At 45.7% G+C, this 21441-nt stretch overlaps 6 protein-coding genes across 6 annotated transcripts; 3 read left to right on the forward strand and 3 right to left on the reverse strand.

The window, feature by feature from the left end:
* Window positions 1-108: 108 nt before the first annotated feature.
* DFL_003756 (uncharacterized protein) lies at window positions 109-6473 on the reverse strand (the record flags this gene model as incomplete). Its single annotated transcript, XM_067632740.1, has 8 exons — window positions 109-246; window positions 305-1432; window positions 1708-2016; window positions 2216-2423; window positions 2477-2577; window positions 2643-4083; window positions 4145-6118; window positions 6181-6473. The coding sequence occupies 8 exons, from the start codon at window positions 6471-6473 to the stop codon at window positions 109-111; spliced, it is 5592 nt and encodes a 1863-aa protein (XP_067490979.1).
* Window positions 6474-7664: 1191 nt separating this feature from the next.
* DFL_003757 (uncharacterized protein) lies at window positions 7665-8774 on the forward strand (the record flags this gene model as incomplete). The annotated part of the gene is made up of 4 exons (XM_067632741.1): window positions 7665-7797; window positions 7868-8111; window positions 8185-8285; window positions 8365-8774. The coding sequence occupies 4 exons, from the start codon at window positions 7665-7667 to the stop codon at window positions 8772-8774; spliced, it is 888 nt and encodes a 295-aa protein (XP_067490980.1).
* Window positions 8775-10279: 1505 nt separating this feature from the next.
* Window positions 10280-12034, forward strand: DFL_003758 (uncharacterized protein; the record flags this gene model as incomplete). The annotated part of the gene is made up of 2 exons (XM_067632742.1): window positions 10280-11810; window positions 11883-12034. The coding sequence occupies 2 exons, from the start codon at window positions 10280-10282 to the stop codon at window positions 12032-12034; spliced, it is 1683 nt and encodes a 560-aa protein (XP_067490981.1).
* Window positions 12035-12389: 355 nt separating this feature from the next.
* On the reverse strand, window positions 12390-13658 carry DFL_003759 (uncharacterized protein; the record flags this gene model as incomplete). The annotated part of the gene is made up of 1 exon (XM_067632743.1): window positions 12390-13658. One exon carries the CDS (start codon window positions 13656-13658, stop codon window positions 12390-12392), a length of 1269 nt encoding a protein of 422 aa, XP_067490982.1.
* Window positions 13659-15425: 1767 nt separating this feature from the next.
* Window positions 15426-16212, forward strand: DFL_003760 (uncharacterized protein; the record flags this gene model as incomplete). The annotated part of the gene is made up of 3 exons (XM_067632745.1): window positions 15426-15507; window positions 15599-15962; window positions 16029-16212. 3 exons carry the CDS (start codon window positions 15426-15428, stop codon window positions 16210-16212), a joined length of 630 nt encoding a protein of 209 aa, XP_067490983.1.
* Window positions 16213-16439: 227 nt separating this feature from the next.
* DFL_003761 (uncharacterized protein) lies at window positions 16440-18688 on the reverse strand (the record flags this gene model as incomplete). Its single annotated transcript, XM_067632746.1, has 11 exons — window positions 16440-16705; window positions 16785-16872; window positions 16936-17096; window positions 17152-17313; window positions 17382-17419; window positions 17477-17868; window positions 17930-17961; window positions 18030-18196; window positions 18367-18478; window positions 18545-18559; window positions 18634-18688. The coding sequence occupies 11 exons, from the start codon at window positions 18686-18688 to the stop codon at window positions 16440-16442; spliced, it is 1488 nt and encodes a 495-aa protein (XP_067490984.1).
* Between the last annotated feature and the right edge of the window lie 2753 nt (window positions 18689-21441).

Here is a 21441-nt window from a genome sequence, read left to right on the forward strand (position 1 = left end):
TCATTAAGAGCAACGGCAAAACAAAGCTTTTGGATCGGCCATGCATAGAAAAAATATAAAAAAACCATTGATGATCATCATGCTTCCAGTTCCCACGCTCGGAGCCACTTAACTATTATTCCTCGCCTCGAAATCCGTCGCTAATCGAACGCCCTCAATCGCGATGTGGTCTTGGCCGCCGATTTGCTGGCCACATTCAGGACATCTAGCAAGCTCCATAGGCATGCCACAGTCACCAATCGTAAACTACAAAATACCCATAATATTAGATCATTCTTGTTAAATATTCGAAAAGAAAGCTTACTGGATGACCATTGACACAGTAATACCAGTGCCCACTTCCAAGAAACTCCTCTGCCATCGCTCTGATAACCATCATTTCTTCCTCACTAGTAACTTGTGTATAAAATACCTGGCCGTTAACCGCCCTCTTCGCAGTTTCAACGATGATTTGAAGGCGGCCTAGGGTACCAGGGTACCTTTTGCAAAGATTTTCGCATTTAGTTAAGCTGTTGAGCTCTTCCTTTTTGACATTCGCTTCAGCTGTCTCGTCGATCTTCGCGTCTCTCGCTTTATTATTTAGTATGTGAAGTATTGAAAAGTGGGCATGGTAAACTCGGGCTTCAACTTCATGGTAGGGTAAATGTGCCTCTTGACACTGCTTTCGAAGGGTAGCCGTATCTTGAATTGCTTGTTTTACCTCCGTTTGGATCGAATCACGGAGAGAGCGCTTGATCGAGAGGGGAATCATTCTGTGATCCGATATCTTCTGCCAATCGGAAAGGATAACAAATTTGGCCTTGGCATCCAGACATTTTCCTCGATACGTAAGTCCCGTTTGAATCCTCGCTTTATCGAAATCAAACGATTGTCCTTCTTCGGCACTGTCACGTTTTGCGAGGGCAGCATTGTACAAATCGTTGACTTTAGTTAGTGGTTGCTCTGTTTCCATGACAGAAACGTTGAATTCACGGATTAGACGTTGGATATAACGGCCTTTCTTTTTGTAATCGTTCAGGGATGTACGAGCTTGATCCGGTTTCTCGTCCACGCATTTCTCGATGAGTGCATCTCGTGCCGTTTCAATGCCGTTCTCGAACGCCTCGAGTTTCTCCATGAGTCCAGCATATTCAGCTGTCGATCGGGCGACGAATCTCCTCGTCAATTCGTCGAGAAGTACGGATTTGAAGACTCTGTTGTATCGGTCGATATTGCGGAAAGGCCGGCGACAATCTGGGCATCCTTTCAGAGCTTCTCCACTCATCAAGATTCTTCTTTTCCCTGCATCTTGATCCACCTGGTAGTGTTTTTCAAGATCTAGGAACCCATCTAGACTAGACATTGTGTAAATATGCCCACATTTTAGTACTATGACAGGGTCCTCGTTGAGATCGATGTTTTCGTATGCCTCGAAGGTGAGGAGATCAACCCTCTGAATTTTAATGTTAGGAGCGGCGCACTCCTGACAATACTTCGCTGGAGGGCATATCTCTCCACAAACCGAGGGACAACGATGCTTGCAACTGAGTTTCTTCTCGCATCTCTTGTCACAAGGAACTTTCTCGCAAGGTACCGAGCAAGGCATGCTGCATTTCTGCTTTTGATGCTCGCACTCCCATCCGCATTCCTCAGCGCATGGATAACAGGCCTCGCCGCATCTGTTAGGACATTTACTGTGCTTGCATTGAATCTCGCATGGTTGCCTACAGGGAGAACAAGCAGTTCCTTCGTGGCAAACTTTGGGGCACTGATGCCCACAGAGTCGGTAGTCCTTCCCGCAGGTTGTCGTGCATTCTGCGTGCGTCCCTGAGTTCTTGCACTCGCTGCATCTTCGTTGGCAAGGGTGCCCACAAGGAAGTAGATACCCACACTTCTCAGTGCAAATAATATTTGGGTCGTTACTTCGGAAGCAATGGATGAAGGCCGTATGACCACAACCAAGCATGGGTTTTTGCACCACTTCCGAGCAAGTGAATCGGGCCAAATCCTTCGTGCGCCAGCATGGAAGGCTCCGCGCTACGTGACCACAGGGCAAGCCAACGTTGTGAACCTGATCCATACAGTCACCGCACGCATCTTTGCATCTAAGACGGCAAGGATGCCCGCATTCCCGTGGCCTTGGGCATTCTTTGAAGCAAAGAGAATTTTCGTGTAGAGGCTTTGGATGACATTTGAACTCGCAGATATGGCCACAGCTTAATCGGAGCCCACAGACCTCAGAGCATCCGCCCTCAGGGCACTGTGCTTCGAAGTCTTCGGGACAACCGACGAAGGTCTTCTTTGCGGGATGGCGTGGACATTTTAGTTGAAGTTTGGGGCCGATATTGCCACTGTTTTCGAGCAAAGTAATAACTTCGCGCCACATTGGAACATGAGCTGATGTCGCGGCATCCCCAATGATATACATTCCATGTTTCGCTCGGCTGTGTGATATCAGGTCAGCAAAGCTCATTTGCAGAAATGCATTCACCTTTACCTTAATAGAACGTTGATTCGGTTTGTAGTTTTTAAGAAGCCACAATTGTTTCGTTCGTTGCTCCGAACCAGACAAACAATGATAACTGTGGCTTCTTCTCCCTATATGGTAAGCACAAGTTAGTGAAGGGATACCGAAAAGCTAGCAGCTCTATGTGATATCATACCTGAAAGTTATCGACCGTCGCTATCCTAATCCTGTCGAGCACCTTGCTCTTCTTAATCTGCGGCTTTTTCTTCCCACCCTTGGATTCTTCTTCATCTTCCGGCAGATCCAACTCTTCCATATCTCTTTCACTGATATCATAGTCGACGATATCCTCGAACATCTCCATCAGCATCCTCATTTGGTTGATATATGGAGTCAAAACAGCAATCTCTCCGGTTTTGTATACTCCCTGCCGGGCGAGATAAGTAACCAACGAGGCGACCATTCTAGCCTCCCAGGTATTGGTTTTGCTTTGCATCGCTTCTCCAGGATCACTTGGATCCTCAAAATTACGATGATCGAGCCAAAAGAGCCTTCGTTTTATTCCGGCAACATCTGGGTACCCGGTGGTTCCTTCATGGTCATGTAACTCGGGGTACAGGGTCGTTCGGACGAGATTTGCAATGTCAGGATGCATACGGCGTTGAATATCTAGCTGTCCAATTGGGAATCCAACAGTTTCAATAATTCCTTCACCGTCTTCATTCTGCTTTCGGACATTAAATTTCACACCTGCCAGACGTTCGAATAAAGACTCGTCGAGGTTGTACTGGCGCTTGTCGCGACGATCATATTCTTTAGAAAGAGACACCGTGGAGATTTTGGGCCGAAGTTGAAGATGATCACCAATAAGAATAACGTGTTGGATCGACGGAAGGAGCGCGGTCAAAACGTGGGATTCCAGGACTTCTCCAGCTTCTTCGCAAACCATGACTTTGGCGGGCAAGGTACGAACAAGCTCAGAGTTATTCACAAGGCCTACAGTTGTGATGCCAAGGATATCAACTTTCTCAAGATATTTCCGGTCTGAATCCAGAAACAAGCGGGTGCGTGTCGTTTTAGTAGTAGCAAATTGCGCAAGTGATGCCTGTATGCGTTGTGTCAATGCATCGACAACTGATTGGTGACAATGTGCGAACAGTCGGTAACGCTCGCTGGCACTAAGGGACCATGTTGGAACCTCAAGCAGCTCTTCCAGAGGTTTCCCACTTTCGTCTTCAGGAAAGCCGGCTGTTCCACTGATCCAGAAGGATACCGCTTGTGCGCGGTCCTCGCATGTAGGGTCAAACCCATACAATTTAGCGCCATTAACGATGTCTTGAAGTTTTTGCGGCAGGTGCTTTTCAAGGTATCTCATAACCATGGTGACACTGTCAGCTTCAAGCTGTAAGCAGAGCTCGCTAATTTCATCTTGTAAACGGGTCATCACTTCTCCGGTTGCTGCAATGCTGCGCCCATGTCCCCTGATCGGAATCTTGGGGCATGCCTTTTTATAATTCTCGAACGATAAACTTTCAATGTGAGGTAAGGGACTTGGAGAGCCTATACGGGCAATGTTCGTAATACCAAGTTTCAACAACTCGCTCAGAAATTGATCCAGGGCATGGTTTGTATAACATCTGTAAAACTTTTAGAGACTACATCCAATTGTTTTGGATAGGCTTAGCATTCGAAACTTACATGCATAAAATGGGCCCAAGACTCAGCCGAGCCTTGTTTGCAAGTAGCGCTGCAACCATCTTAACTCCAATGTACGATTTTCCGCACCCGGGGGGGCCTTGAGTAAGGGCGACTTCATGCCGAAAAGCGGAGATCATTGCCTTAGCTTGTCCATGATCGAGGCTACTTTGTTGAGCTAGCTTTTTGACCACAGTTTCTTGATCATCGCCCAGAGTAAACGTGAAAGTATTTGGAGCTGCGGCCATTGAGCCGGGGGGCGGATCGCAACATGCCGATAAGTCCAAGAACTGCCCACGAAAATAAGCCGGTGGTGGTATCAATGAACCGTCTGTTTGGATTGTATGATCGGATAAGCGCTCCTCGAGCCCTTCGAGCCTTGGTGCAAGCCATTTGCCAAACGGAAGTTCTGTGGGATTGGCGTGAATTATCTTTAAGCAACGTAGGATACCCTCGAATTGTCGATAGAGGACTGCTGGAAACTCCACCATCAAAAGTGCTCGTTGTTTATCGTAGGAACTGTATTTTGTTGCCAAATGAATGAGTCTAGCCTGTTCCTTTTCGTTCCCAAGGGCTATCATTCGGAGTCCGATAGCGGCTCGGTCAGGATCAGAACAAAGATCATTAATGGGTCGCCCTTCGGAGGGTTCCTCCGGGTTAGCTTGTTCCTGATTGGAAACGTTTCGGTGAGCCACAACCAAGAAGACGACATTTGTGTCCTCCGGAGTTTTTTCAATCAGAGCCATCACAGATTTATTTTCTCGAAGTTCCATGGATTTGCGCCACCACCATTGTCGTTTTGCGAATGTCCATCTTCTCAAAGCCCGAGGCTGCTCAAATTCTACAACAGCTTCCAACCCCCCTTTCCCTTCAAATTTGAGTTTTTGGATATCAACACCAAAATATAGCCGTAAGGGTGTTTGGCAACCATCTCGAACCAATTTGCGTTTGGCTTGCCACTCCGCTGAGTTGCTGACTGGTGCCATAATTTGTTCCCAGTGTTTAAGAACGAATCTGGTAGCGTTCCGAACTTGTCCAGAAGTATCTTCACGAAGTAATCGGAATTGAATATCCACGAGACGTTGAATACCTTCTTGATGGTGGTGCGAATTTTCCTCGTATGCGCGCTTGGTCGGAAGGAACTCTGGTCGATTGGAAAGTATCTCAGAGACTGTCGGGAGGATCGAAATATCAGATATTAGTTCATGGTCGTTGTCATGGCGCGGTCCGAGAAGAGACAGCTCTCCGGGAAGGTCGATGACATCTTCCTCTTCCTTTTGGGGCTTCTTTTTAATGTCCCGAGATGTTCTTTCTTGAGGTACTTCTGCTCCTGCTGATAGGATACTGGTGATATTGGATATATTCTGGGAAATAACCGCTAAGGTATCGTCCCCGCCCTGGTCATCCGTTTGCGCAATTCCCGCGAGCCTCTGGCCAATGTACTTCAACTTTTCTTGGATCGCAGCACCTTGATTCATTCGGAGGGTATTTAAGAAGACAGAGGTAGTCACCTCAAGAGCGTCGTACCAGTCTTCCTCTTCCATACTTCCCGGTTCATCATCGGGCCTGAGGGTTACTAGGCACTCTAACACTCTGTCGAAAAAAGGGACGGCTCTCTCGCCGTTAAATCCGTACACCACATTGTAGATTGTCCGCACTTGTTGCTCGAGAGAAAGCGACGACAGAATAGCACTGTTTGACAATATACGCAAAAAGCTGACGCAATGTGTACCAAATTTGGGTCTGGTGATGCTGTAATTCGTAGAGTATTCTGCTTCTAGAAGCTGGCGGACTTTTTCAAGGCCGTTCTGAGAGGCAAGATGGCCGACGAAAGCCTGTCTAGAATCCTCTGAAAGCTGTATCTTCTCTATTCCAGTGGAAAGAAATTCTTGAAGCGCAGCAGGTGATAGATCATTAGTAGATTCCTGATTTGGCCCATTAGAATTCCAGGTGTTCATCTTAAACCGAGCTCGAGATCTTCAAAGGGTTAGCTAGTTAACTTTGATATACGATTTAAAACCACTTCATATGTGCCATACCGGAATTCTGAGTTTTGACTTGCATTTTGGGAGACTCTACGTTGAGAATTCGGAGTGGGAGAAGCAGGAGTAGGATTATGGTGAGAGAAACTGTGGTGCCTTTGTCCTCGGTATCCATGCTGTTGGTTATGATTGTACTGACCACCTGAGTGTCTTCTAGACCCCGCTAGTGTATAAGGATTTGCATCAGCCAGTGGATGTTCCGGAGGAGGTTGATTGGATTCGCGGTTTGAGGGACGCCTTCGGTGAGAGAAGGGTGGCCTTCGGTCCTGTCTTTCACCGTTGTCCGCCATTCTAACGAAATTTGTATCCGCCCGAAGTTTGGAGAACACCGGTTTGATATTTCACTGGAGAGTTTCAGAGTAGAGACTCGTAGTGGCGGTAAGAGGAGGTATGATTGGTGATGATGGTGATTTGGAGAAGGTTGTCAAAGATGCAAATGGTGTTGTTCCCATGTTGTGGAACTCCACCGACGCCTAAGCCTAAGATATTCAGGCATCATATCCTAGGACCGCTACTAGGAACAGAAAACTCCAACAGTGCAAGGGAGATGCAGCAATACAAAAAAATCTCTGGCGGCTCTGTATCTTTCAGAGGCATCTTGTGTCCTCCTTTTTTTCTTCTTTTTTTTTTGAGGTTTCTTGAAGTAATCTTAAGGTTTAGATATAACCCCACATTACAGCACGAAACCAGCTGGTGCGGTGTACTTCAGGCACTCAATGATAGTTAAGGTTAGTATATCGACATGTCTCGATATCATGCAGTGCCAGTGCTCGCACGGCATACTCCGCCACGGTCGGAAGAATACGATAACTCTACTTCCCGAATACAGTTACTAGGTTCGTACGATTTGTGTGTGCCACATTTATAGCTGCCGCATTTGTCCCTTGCATCTCATCACCGTGGAATGAGTTGTTGCCAGCACTTTCATGGAAAGTGCACACTTCCACAAACATTCAGCGGTGGCGGCTCGATGCTTCCCCTTTGACTCTTAGCAATCTCATGGCGACACGCCACAGAGTTCAGCTATTCCTGTGCGCGCGCGAGCTAACCCAATGCACGGCGAACGGTGAGTCGATTTGAACGGTGCGGACGCGAACTGACAAACTTCGGTTTGGACCTGGCCGGATCTCATGCCTGTGGAAATTTGATGCACAATTTTTACATTCTGATATTTACGGCCTCAACTCCAAGTATGGCTTAGCCAGTAATTCCATATATAACAGTTTGCATCTACACTGGTCCAATCTCGCTCAATTGGCCAAGTCAAAGAAACAGAACAGACGCCACAAATTTAGATTGCCCCCTTTACGGGAACATGGAGGGCGATCCATATAAACTTATAAAGGCGACCAGTTCTCGAATTCACGATGGTAACTACGAAGTTCCACTGCTACTTCGTCCACGTCGCTCTTTACGTCGATATATCCAGTCAGCTTCGACTTGTCACTCTTTCAAACCATATTTGTATTAATATCTTTACAATGTTGTTCAATCAAATTTTTACATTTTCCGCGCTCGCGTTTGCGGCAAGTTCATTAGCTGCGACATGCGTTCCGAACAAATCGTGCGCTGCTCTACCCAAGTCTGCTGTTTCTAGCTGCTCGAAAGTCATTTGTGAGTTTCTTTTATATATATTCGGATAGGTGGTGTCGTCTTTATACTAATTTCTTTTTTTATAAAAAAGCGGCCAAGAAGGCGAAGCTCACCACTTGCACCGTCTTGAAGACTGTTGTGCCCCAGAAAACCACCAAGACAGTTACCGTGAGCCGACCCAAGGCTACCATCTTCAAGAATGAGTGGGTCACCGCGACTAAAGAGGAAACCGGCACAGTTTCTGTCTTCTCCACGGTTACGGAATACACGACGACCGTCTTCCTCGAGGAGGTGCCCGCTACCACTACCGCGACTGAGGTCCTCTCTTTCACTGAGTATGTATAACGAGGGGCACTCCTGAATTTGATTCATTCATCTGAATTAACCAGACGCTGATGCTCAAAAAAGGTCGACTACTATCACAGAAACGAGCACGTCAACGATATTTGGATTCGCGCTCAAACGTCGTGCGGCTGCCACTCTTTGCTCTGCCGTTCCAAAGTCATGCTGTAAGTGCTATCGCAAATTAAAGACCTTATCCCCGCATTTAGAATGACGTTAGCTAATTGGTCATATTAAAATATATAGCATGTCTCCTCACAAAGACGACAACCAAGACCGTTACCGCTCCTCGTCAGACAATAACTACGACCAGGACCTTGCCATTGGAAACGGTTTTCGTAAAGAAAACTGCTACGGCCAGCGTTACCATCGTTACTTTTGTTACGACAGTAGTTGTTGATAGCACCACTTCAACTGAGTCTCAATACAGCACATACACTATTACCGCCATTGACACGACCCAGACTTCAAAAACCGCTACTCAGACTTTCACCGCAACAGTACAGGCCATATTTAATACTTGCGTAGATCCTAACCGACGAGTATGCGGTAATTACTGCTACCACATATTGGCTGATTGGTACAACTGTGGTGGGTGCGGCATTCGATGCGGTATCTCACAATTTTGTCGTGATGGTGTCTGCCAAAATTTCTAAGAGGACGAAAGTCAATCGAGTCTCTAGGTCGTAGCTTGTAATCCCTTTCAGAGCCTGTCGTGCGAAGCTGTATGATTATATGAACATCTGGATACTATGCTGCCGCATGATCGAATATAAATTTTAATTACCCAATCTTTCAAGTATGTATCGAAAATGCCAACAAGAGAATCAACATTCATTGTCGGTTAAATTTAATAATACAGTGACGGACTGCCTCCGTCATCTATTCGCCTAAATGCCTTCAACCCCATTTTTAAATCTAGGTTTGCTCGCGGCCCCAGTGGGTAGATTGATAATTTGCAAGCAGAGGTGCGTTTGGGCGGACACACTGGTGACCGAGGAGGCTCTAGACGAGGCGTTCTCGAAGGTTACGTGGACGGCCAATCAATTCAGAACCTCGGAAAAAAATGTTTCAACCACACCAGCATGGTCTTCACCGAACTCCATTTTCGGCTTGAGCTTTTCAACCACGACACTCCAGGGCTAGCTCTGCACCACGCACCTGTTAACGACATATCGGACTTCTTCGGACGATTGTTTCCCGCGCTCAGGAAGCTTAAATCCGGTGCTACCTAGAGCTCGCTGGGGTGAACCCATTCCTTGCCGTATTGCCCCGGCTATATTGGTGGTCTCAAACACTGGCAGCCTTCAAGGCGGAAACCAAATATCGAAATGCAACAATAACAACACGAATCCTTCCAACATTACTGTTCCTTGGAGTTCAGTGGAATTCAGACACGCTAACGGCTGCTATGGATAAATAATCACTTACGAGGGGGCCCACTATTAGTGGCAGTGCTTATCGGAACTCATTGTACCGGATAACTTTCTATCACGATGTTAGCTAATACAAAATAGAGCTATAGAAGCCTCCGCTTTGACGTTCCGATGAGCGGATCAACGACACATACCTGCAGATCTGCAGAAAGCAAGCCGTAGTTCGGAACTGGTTCCTAACTCCACTTTCGAAGCTACTTCTGTGACTACATGATCCCTGCAGATGCATACAATAAACATTGGTTTTGTCGGGCCGTAGAATAATCTACAAGAACGAGCCCTCTCGGTCGAGACGTATACGTACAGGGCACTCGCCGATAATAGCCATCGATCACAAGTTTCGCGATTACTAACCCTAACCCTCTGTCGCGATCCCTAGGCTAGGCTAAAGTCACGAATACGAGGTTGTATGATTGTAGACACCAAAATCACCCATCTCCTAATAGGAGGCTTCCTGTTCAACCCCAACGATTCTACAGGTTGATATTCCCAAATTATGCGTCGACCCATTGAATCTATAGTTTATCCCCCAAGCTAACCATGCCAGAAGCTTGGGGATGCCATGGATCATGTATAAACTATGTTTTCACTTGAATATCTATCATACGAGTATAAATACCACTCCTATCACCGGGCTATGGACCAAGCTCCTTCTCGAAACTCACTATCTAGTACACACATTTTTATACCCTCGGGTCGCGTCGGGGATAGTTAATTAGTACACAATGTATCAATTCATTTCCGCCTTACCTTTGCTATCATTCCTTGCCTCATCGGCTTCTGCAACCCCACCCAAGCCTTCGCAACCCACTGTGACAATCAAAAATGGAACAATCCGCGGTCTCTACAGCGACGTTTGGGGGCAGGACTACTTCCTAGGCATCCCGTATGCCCAACCGGCAACTGGAAATAACAGATTTGCCCTTCCAAAGCCCATTTCTACTAAATGGACCGGTGAGCTTGTCGCCCAGGCCTTTGGTGACCGATGTCTCGGACTTCACCACCCGTTCCCTGACCTGCCTGAAAGTGAGGATTGTCTCAACCTAAACATCATCCGTCCAGTGGGCTACTCGCACACAAAACTTCCGGTCCTCGTATGGATCCATGGAGGGGGTTTCACTAGCAGCGGCAGCTCGAACCCTCCTTATAACATGACTTTCATGGTTGATCAATCCGTCAAAAGCGGCAAACCAATTATTGCCGTCAGCTTCAACTACCGCCTTACAGCATGGGGAATGCTCGCCTCAAAGTTTATGACAAACGCCGGAATTACAAACATTGGAATCAAGGACCAGCGATTGGCTCTTCATTGGGTACAAGATAATATCGCCGCATTCGGCGGCGACCCGAAGAAGGTTACTATCGCTGGCGACTCGGCAGGTGGTGTCTCAGTCGGTATTCACACTCTTGCATATGGTGGACGAGATGATAAAATCTTCCGCGCTGCCATATTTGATAGCGGTCCCGCTCTATTTATTGGCAAATACGGCGACCTGGATGTCTTGGAGATCATGTATAACGCTCTAGTCGATGCTGTCAACTGCACTTCTGCCGCCAACTCTCTCACATGCCTTCGTCAGGTCCCAACCGATATCATGTGGCAAGCTATTCAAGCCGTTGACGCACAGTTCCCAACTCAATGGCAATACCATATCGACGGCGATATCATCCGAGAACGTTCCTCTATCTCCCTCAAACGCGGTCGATTCGTTAAGGTCCCAATCCTAGTCGGCTCAACCACAGATGAGGGAACTTACGCCATATCCTATGGTGTCGATACTACCGAAGAACTCGTCGGGTTTATGAAGCTTGCCACAACTACAACCCTTAGCAATGATACTGTCAACGAAATCCTCAAGGCATATCCCGACGATCCAATCCGTGGCATTCCAGGTGGTTCACCAGAGCGCTTCCCACCACCATATGGACTCCAATATAAACGACTTGCAGCTATTGCAACGGACTACTTCCTCGTTGCCGGAAGAAGACTCACCGCCCGCGCTTGGGCCGAACGGGGCGCAACAGTGTATTCGTGGAGATTTAATACCATCCCTGCCGGTGTCCCTCGAGAATTAGGCTCGACGCATGTTACGGATCAGGCGTTTGTCTTTGCAAACTTTTTGGGCGTGGGGTATGATGCCAACTACTATGATGTTGAGCCGGCCAGTCGGAAGGCGAATTATATCAAGACGGGACAGTTGATGTCGCGTTCTATCATGAGCTTTGTGCATGATTTGACACCGAATAATCATGGCAGTAAGTTGACTTTTTTTTTTTTTTGTTTCGAAGGTGACATGGGGTAGCTAATATATGTGCTCGACCTGATAGTGAAGGGATATCCTAAATGGCCAACATACGACAAGGCCAACCCCAAGAACTTCGTTTTCGAGGGCAATACCACGTCTTATGTGGAACCCGATACCTTTAGAAAAGCCGGGATCAATATTTTCATCCATCGTGCTCAAGAGTTTCTCCACTAAGCTAGAGATATGGGTATGGGTGACCTTCCAAGAGTCGGTCGCGGAACCCCATTTAAAGCAAGTAATGACAGATTCAAAAGAGCTCTACTGTAATAGAAATTTTGCATTCGCTTCACTCCTTCTAAGAGAACCCATTCTCTCGAAATGTCTTTAAAAAGATTTTACATTAATACTATTGATTCAAGCGCTTGTGAAAGATCAAAAAAACTGCAATGTTGAAACCTGTCTTAAACACCATATACCCCGGGTAAATGTTCGAATATGAGTATTACAATGATAAACCGATAACTCAGCTGAAAGGTATGAAAATAGAAAGAAACCCGCGAAATCCCAGCGCGAAAAAGCCCACCGTCAATTACGGGATATTCTGTATTTCAGTATACTCCGGCGGCGGCGCATCGTAAATCGCATCTGGTTGTATAGCATTCATAGGCAGCATTGCCTTTTCGCTCACTGCTGGTGACGCTGCCGTCAAAGTCCGCGTCGGTGTCAGCGCCGGCAGCGCTTTCGGCGCTTCTCCCACATACGCCGGCAACAGTACCAACTCTCTCTCAAAGGTTTTCTTCCAAACCTCCCCGACACATTCTAACCAAATTTCCAGGTCTAGTCTATACTTCCTCTTCAAGTTCGCAGTGTGAAAGGTTGGGACAAGTTGATTGCCGACATCGTGTACAAAGTTTTCCGATACCCAACTTGTTAGGTCTATTTTATGTTGATATCCGTATTCAATAGGCATCGTCCGCGAGTCCCACCCTCTGGAGCAAAGGTCCATTGAGGTCATCTTTTTCTTGGTGGAGGTTTGAACGGCGAGTTCGGTTATGATTTGAAGTTTTGCTTCGGCCTTGAGAAGGTATATTCGAGGTGGAGTCTCGATACCATGCGAGTCGGGAAGAAGGTTTATAGAAATAGCTGTCGGGATCTGTGACCCCAGGGCAACAGAATTTGGTAGGTCTGCTCCGAGGTCGACTAATATTTTTGGATCCTGGAAACCTTGGTGAACGTTGCTTAAAAAGCTCGACAGCCTTTCCATTGTTGTTGGCTTATAATGTTCCATACCAGGTTGTAGCTTAGGAGTCTGCAGTTGAAAGATGTGGGACGCAGGGGATGAAGAGAGTAGTGACAGATCTTCAATCGGTGCCGCAGAAATGTTTATAGTCTTTGTTTCGCTATCCCTCTTTGTGAAAATAACTCCCTTATGAACTAGTTTCGCAATAATCTGATATTCAACCTTCGCGAACATATTCTCACTTGGAAATCCGAAGGTAAAAGATGGAAGTAGTGACTGTGGCGCTATTGGTACATGTCGCGGCGCCATGGGTTCGTCTGGTGCAACGACTACAGTGCCTGGAAGTTGAAAACTAAAAGGATACCTTCCATCTACAGTCGTTGTTGGAGAAAGTGTGAAATTGAATAGGTTGTTCTTCTGTTGCAATCTCGAGCCGCCAATTACTTGGGCATGTAGGGTGCCCGTGAACTCGATTATGAGACTCTTAATAGCCTCACGCGCAACATGTACTTTGACATGGCCGCTTACTGTGTCGCCCGCTACATATAGATTGATCCGGCTTCCGGGGATACCTGGGAGCGACCCCTTGGTGTCCAAGTTTATCTCCATAGGACCCATGTCTGTGTTGTGTGTTGTAAATTCTCTGCTGACAATTTCTGGTGCCTCAAATATTCGAATTGTTGGTATCAAGGCGAAAAGTTCTCGAAGGACGCGGCGACAACCACCAGAAAACGAAAGAATTTATATTCTATGGGAAGCGACGAACAGATAAATATTCACAAAACTCAATGAAATATTTTTGGGTCGAAGAATGTGCCACGAAATACCATAACGTGATTCGCCAACCCAAAAGTTGCCGTAGCTTGCGCGGGAAGATGAAGTTTTGTCGGTTGTCCGCGTCATCTGCCCGCTAACCAGGGTGGCGGTGCTTCTCGTCTACAAGGTGCAGTGCGAGGCATAAATTTGGACACAAATGCACCTCCTCCATAAAAGTTATCCAGGAAATACTGCGTTAATCAGGAGATTCTTTGATGTTTGAGGTTCAGCGGAATTTAATTGAATTTAGAGACATTGATATGTTGCTGACTTATCGTACCTCGTACGTAAACACTATCCGAAATGGTTATTAATTCGAACATTTGGTAACAGTGTAAAGACTCGACTTGCTCTCTAACGGGCAACCCAAATTAAATGAGAGCTATACGTATTTTCACCTTGCCAACACCCGAGATTCGAGAATGTATTCTTAATATTTTTGTTATTTATATTAAGTTCAGTGTAACTCTCCGCTTCTCTTACACATGGCTCGAGCCAAGATGTGGATTCAAGCCCACATACGTAAGCTATTACCACCTCTTCTGTGCAGGCGTCAAGCTTTCGACTTGGGCTGAGTCAGGACTTGGCGTTCCAATTTTGAAGGATACATGAAGTCAGTTTTCCGGTTCGCTTGCTGGTTAAACGGTCACAACCCAGGCCTCGTTTGGAGAAAATTTCGAAAACCCTACTCAAGTCCGAGTCGTCATTGTATCCTCAAGTCAATATCCAACCTCGTGGGGTTGCAAAGAGTCTGTTTGTCCGATGGAGTTGTGGTGTCACTAATTATGATCAGTAGCATTCAATAGCGTGGTGCCTGGTCTCACCCGGCCCTCAAAGGATTCGATGCGTGATATTCCAACAAAAACAACAAGTCTGCAGGATTCAAGTCGATGTTGGCACTCTAACGTGATTATCTGATAAGAATTTATTATAGCCACAAATATGATTTCACCGCTATCGAACAGTTCAATTCGAGTCATTACAGCGAGACAACTAGTGCGTTTTTTGTCAGACCTCAGACCTACGAAACTAGCTAAACAATGTTGGAGTACCGAAAGTCAGGTACGGGTGCCTATAAAACCAAAACGTGCTAACAGGCCTCCTTTCGACCCTCTCTCATGTGGATAGAACCCTTTGCTAGTTATTTACGGCAACTCCTAGCTTAAAATGGACTTCACGTAAAATAACATATAAGTGACCCTCCAACAGGGACCACAGGATCACCTAATTCATTCGTCACGATAGTCCCCCGTTGTCTTCACTGTAACACAACCCTCTTTCTAGAATCCAACTGCCCCCACTCTAGCCAGGGGTGGTACCTGATAGTTTAGGCTAACAACCGCTCAAAATTGATATCGTGTGCATCGGTGTATCATTGAACGGAACCCACTAAATCCGAAAAGACAATCGACTTGTATAGGACGGTCGGTCAATCGTACTATAAATGAGGCTATGTGGCCATTGGTTTTCAATCTAGACCTATAATATTATATTCCCGCCACACAAATCGTAGGTTGCTTAATATTCAGCACCAAAACCAAGTCCGAAAGGATGCAATCAATCTCCACAATGCCTTTTCAATTCTTTACCATTCTCTTAATCTTTCTAGGGCTTGCCGGAACGGTCCCCGTACCCGATAAGACCTATGTGGGTATGACAATCCCTGACAAAAATTTTGACTTCCACAATGTAGTATTCTAGAATTTATATCCTTAACTTCAGCTTATAACTTAAATTTTCAGATGAAGAGCTGCATGGTCTAAAATCTCGGGAGGGAGGACACCAAGAATACATTGTCAATCTCGATAGCCAGAGCCAACCCCTCTGGTTAGAATTTGCCTACGGCGATGCGTTCTCCGCAGGTGGCGTCTTCACAAACCCTTTTGGCGATAACCTTAAGAAATATCATACCCTGAAGACCGTCGTAAATTATATGCTACACCAACCACCGACAACCTGGGATACCATGAGCTCCTACTATGCTCCGCATGGCAAATGCAAAGTGTTGTATTGCAACGGCGATAATTTTGGGGTGAGCTTATGCAGTCGGAGGCAGGGAGATGACGCACAGGTTTCTCTGAGCGGAGAAGCTGTTGGGCATATACTGTATGTTTGGGCCTTCTATATTCGTTCGCCGTTATAACTGGGACGCTAACGAGTTTCGATCACCAGTGAGGAATGGATGGAAGCGTTCAAATGGCAAAAGGCCATTCCGAAAAACAAAACCGACGGCGATTTCAAAACACCAATTTATGGGAGGAGTTATTGGAGTGAGGATCCAGGCTGGAGCGTTAATATCGAGGAGTGCGGGAACACTTTTGTCAATTTCGAAGAAGATGTTGCCCATGACACTTAAGTGCCACAGAGGCACCACCTGGATATACTCAAATGAGTCACCATTTTCTGAAATTTTGAACGTTTTTTTCTTATTTCTACGATACCTATTACGAAAGTTTATGTTACTTGCGGCTGGTCTCTGTAGTTCGCAGAATCCGTTACGTTATATATAGCGTTAATTCGTGAAATATAGTTTGAGCCCTTCTTTCCTTCCCTCATGTAGCAACGATGAAGACATTGATGAATTTACTGTGTAATATTTTCCACCTGCTCACTTTTACCCGCTCCCATTTCTTCTCTCATAACCATCATTCGCTTTTCCGCAGATTGATCTGCAATCTCCTGAACTTTAGCATCCAAGGTAGATTCACCTTTCTTAGTCTTCCATGGCAAGGGACCTTCGAGGGAGAACAAATGTTCGATTTCCTCCAGTGTTTTCCCAGCAGTTTCTGGATAAGTGAAGAAGGCTTGGACGGCTGCACCCATGCATAGGACCCCAAATACGATAAATGCTAAATTATAAGTTCAATTGCAAGTCATAAGATATCTATCCGAAACCTATCGTGATCAAGATGAGTGTTAAGAACTTACTTTTCCATGTAATGTTCTTAAAGGCAGGCGGGACAAAGAGGCCCAAAGCGAAATTGAAAATCCAGTTTGCCGTGGCGGCAAGAGCCATCTTTTCATCACAGTAACCCATGTTAGTTCTTGTCTCCGAAGAAGGCTATAAAGAGAAACCTACTCCTGTGGCTCTTGTCTCCAAGCTCCAAACCTCAGCAGCATAGATCCATGCTACAGGCGCCAGGGTCAAAGCATAAATAACAATCAAGAGATAGCAAAAGAATATAACGGCATTTGCGCGAGGGCCAGTCACTCGAATTACCACGTTAGGATTATCGTACCCTATTCAATAATTAGCAAATGTGATATTCGAATAGAAGATGGTAGGCCAACGTACATCCATTAGGGTTATACTCGCCTGCACTCAACAACCCCGCGACAATGAAATGACAAACTCCCATTGCTATAGCGCCCCAGATCAAAAGTCCACGACGACCGGTTCGATCAATGAAAAAAAACATGACGGTGGTAAAAATAATAAATAAAGCATATTGAACACCTAATTTATTTAGTCAGTAGGTAGGTCCAAATATCGTAATCAGGCCATGGGATACACTGGAAGCTCACCCGAAGAGATCAGGTTAATGTTTCCCGAAAGCCCGGCCCTATCAAGTTTGGGAGTGTTAAATTTAAGCCCAGTGCACCAAAGTGGTCTTCCTTACATTGAGAATATGTAAACAACATAATATACCATCGCGTTGGCACCGCTCATTTGCTGCCAAGCTTGGACACTCATTCCAGCCAAAGTTCTTTTCCACATCCCCCGCTTAATAAATTTTTGCCAGCCAGGGCCGGCAGACCTCTCTGCCTCAAGGACGGTTGTGATTTCTTCCCATTCTGCTACCACAAGTGGGTCGTCTGTATTTCCATTCGCTTGAATCTTGGCGAGGTTGTGAATAGCTTCTTCTTTTCGGCCAACTTTGGCAAGCCAGCGTGGTGATCGAGGAAGGAAGGGAATTCCAACCATGAGAAGGACGCAGGGAATGAATTGGGTTCCCCAAGCAAATCGGAAAGACGTTGTTGTTTTTGGACCACCGATGAAAGAGGCACCGTACTATGGGGGTGATTAGTAAAAGTCTTGATATGCTTTATGCTTTATACAAAGGCTTTCATACGCCGATGAAGAACATGAACAGAATACCCCATTCTATAATGACATTCACAGACATATTAGCTATGGTTTTATACCCTGCAACAGACCCTTGCATAACTCACCGATAGCTAGCTGCTGGATGATAATTAGGCTTCCTCGCTTTTCTTTCCTGGCAATTTCCGCAAGGTAGACTGGAACTTGAGAGCTTGTGATTCCGACGGTAATCCCATTGATAATACGACCAGCGATAAGTTGACCAACGTTTTGAACGGATACTTGTACTGCAGTTCTATTTTTTCCCCGAGTTTCAGTCGAACCGACAACATAAAAGAATTAAGTTTTCTCAGCGTAATTCTCGGGACCCACCCAATCAACCAAAATATACATGCCACAAAAATTGAATCTCGGCGCCCAATTTTGTCAGAGAGAGGCCCCGCGGCAAGTGACCCTAATACAGACCCGGCAGCTAAGGCACTGCCAATAGCGCCTTGCAATACACCGGAAGGGTTGTTGAAGTACCATTTGTATTGGTCGGTTCCAATTATTGCTGACATCGACGAAATATCAAAACCTTGCAAGTATATATCGTTAGTTATTCCGAGATGCTACCTTTATATTTACTCTATTTGCGACGTACCAAACAACATCCCACCTAAAGGCTATTGTTAGTCATTTACTATATGGCTCATATTTCCTAATAGATTTCATGAGAGTAAAAACTCGAACCTATTGTGGCTATCACCGCCAGGAAATAAGTGTTGTAGATTTTAGGCAGCTTCATTTTCTCGTTGCGCGAACTTCGTGACAATCGAAACAGCAGCCTATCAAGCCGTCTGAGAGGCAATTGGGGGTTTACTCCGGAACTAGGTTTATAGAGTCAAGAGCAATGCCGGAACGGCAATATATATACCCTTTCTCTACTCGAAAGTTACGACATGTGGTAATTAGATGCCCGCCATTTATGGTTGAATGGCTGCAGCTACAAGGTTCCATGGAGTTCAACAATATAACTCAATTTTTAAATTAACAGGCTCAACCTCAGCTTCGTGACGATCTACGGTGTAACTAGTACCACGGTCGATGTTGCAACCTACCTGCACAGTCGCAAGGGTTCATAGATATCGATGTCATTATCATATCTAAGGAAGTGATAAATAAAGCTCGGCATCGAGTTTCGGGTTCGTTTTTGAGGGAAATGGGACTTTTGGCTATATAATGAGTCGCTTCATCCGAAGTGTATGTGTATGTGCACTATTAAAGAATACATTGACCCACCCCAATTGCCGCTGTTACTACGGGGTATTTCTGGGGATTGGAGCAGGTACATGGCTCATTTTCTTAACCATCGGTTCCCTGAGAACCTGGATATTGATTTTTCCATGGTTGTGTAACCCGCTATCCGTGACATATTTGCATGACGGAATAATTTTTCCGTTGACGCACACGAGATATGTTGTATTTTGGACCCCACCCCAACTGGGCGGGATCTCCAGATAACTTACGCGATATGGGACCACGGGTGGCTGTATTCGCTTCCACACTTCGGCTTTATGGAAGCCTAGTGGCTATTCTGGCTAAATGCTAAACTGTATGCTTGCTTTTAACCTTAATTCTCACAAGAAGACCTTGAAGAAATACGAGGGAAAGGCCTTGAGTCAGCATGATCATATGATAAGGGATATTTGATGTATCGCTCTTCCGTTGTTCTAGGGAATCCCAAATAGTACGGAAGGCAGACTTGCAACAAAGTACTGATCGAATTTGAATATTCGTCACGACAAACTCGGGACGAATATTTGAGCCAAGGCGGGTTTCCCTGTCCGGGGCCTTTGTGACCGAACCCCTAGTTTTCCGTACCCGCTTTTAGGCCAGATGGGCTATCTGATTCGTATATTGGTGCATAAACATCCATTCCTGGCCCTGAAACTGGCTCAAGTCGTCGTTATCAAACTGCATACAGATTTACACGTGTCCATGTCTAGCTGTAGGTTCGCGATAGAATTGATACAATAGGATGCCAGCATCCGTTGGTTTCAAAGTTCAATTTACCTGGGTGCTCGTATAGCTATCGATTCTGGAAGGTATATAACGGCCTAATTTCCTAGGCGATGAAATGTATACTTTTTCGCGAATTCGGTTCAGACGAGTGCCCTCATGACTATCATGAACCCGATGCTCAGGACGTAGATATCGATTGGTGTCGACGTATTGTCGGCCGCCAGAAACTACAGCTCGCGAGAGCTTAACACCCTCAAACACTCATCATTTAGGAAAAGCAGCCTGAGCTCACAAAATTTATGCTCTTCGTTATATCTAGCCCCCTATATCTAGCAATGCAATTCCTCTTCCATGTTTCAGAATGTTTTATTGGACTCTGAAGATCTTGTTGCGAGAATCCCACAACTTTCCAACAACACATAACGGATCTCTCCCGCACACAAATCTCATTTTACAAATTGCACTATGCTTATAGTTTCAAACTCCAGAGATATATGGAGTAATAATATACTGCAGATTATTTGCTTTCTAAATCAAGAGGTTGAAGAGCCGCCAAGGCCCTGTTATGACATCAGCTGCTTGTATAAAATGCCAACCCCTGTGCTAGGTTACGGAGATCTATGGATCTAAGAGGTTTCAATTAAATTTGACTTCCTTCAAAATCCTTAAAGGTGTATATGTGAAGTCTATCCTCGGAACCTGCCGGGCGTGAGAAATACGCTATGATAATATATAAATCTGGCATGAACGCTGTCTGGACTGACATAAATCTGTTTTTGTAGCTATACCAAATTTTCATTAAGAAGAACTACCCAAGATCGGTCGTCCAACTCACCCTAGTCACTCATTCAATTTCATTCCCTCTTTTTACTCTTCCCCTTCATAGCTATAGCCCGAATACGAGTCTTCTCGAGAACCTTTTGTTGAAACTTCTCCTACGGTATTATTTGTTGGGAGTATCAAAATGCTGTTCAATTCTTTCTTCATATTGGCAGCTACCCTTCTTCCACTTTCGGAGCCACGAGCGATCTCTAGCTCAGAAATTCTCGGTTTTAAGCTGATCTATAAAAACCTTGGAACTCTGCCCAACACCGACAATACGATTGAGCCAACTAGTTACGATACGGTGCCTAGCACTCCAAGCACCTGTGCTTCAATGTGCGCATCTATCCTATCTTGCAAGTTTTTTGTAATATATGCTCCTTTCGATGGAACCGGCCGGAGTCACAGGCTTTGCCAATATTATTCAGAAGCCGACCCGTACCAAAACAGCGATGGGACTCAGTTCACCCACCAGGTGAGGGAACTTTGTGGGTACCAAAAACAAAGTCCCAGCAATATCGGATCTGACTCAATTGGGAACGCGGCGGTTCATAGCGCCAATACCGAACGACGGCGGAGCGAGAACTTTGACGGAACGATACCTTCTAATTCTACACCCAAGATCCGTATCCCACCGACTAATAACTGCACAAATGCAACTTATACGATTTCCAAACGGAGAGATACGGCCAATTCCATTCCATATCCAGTTGA

This window comes from Arthrobotrys flagrans (genome assembly GCF_004000055.1).
Source record: "Arthrobotrys flagrans strain CBS H-5679 chromosome Unknown unitig_0, whole genome shotgun sequence".
Taxonomy (NCBI): domain Eukaryota; kingdom Fungi; phylum Ascomycota; class Orbiliomycetes; order Orbiliales; family Orbiliaceae; genus Arthrobotrys; species Arthrobotrys flagrans.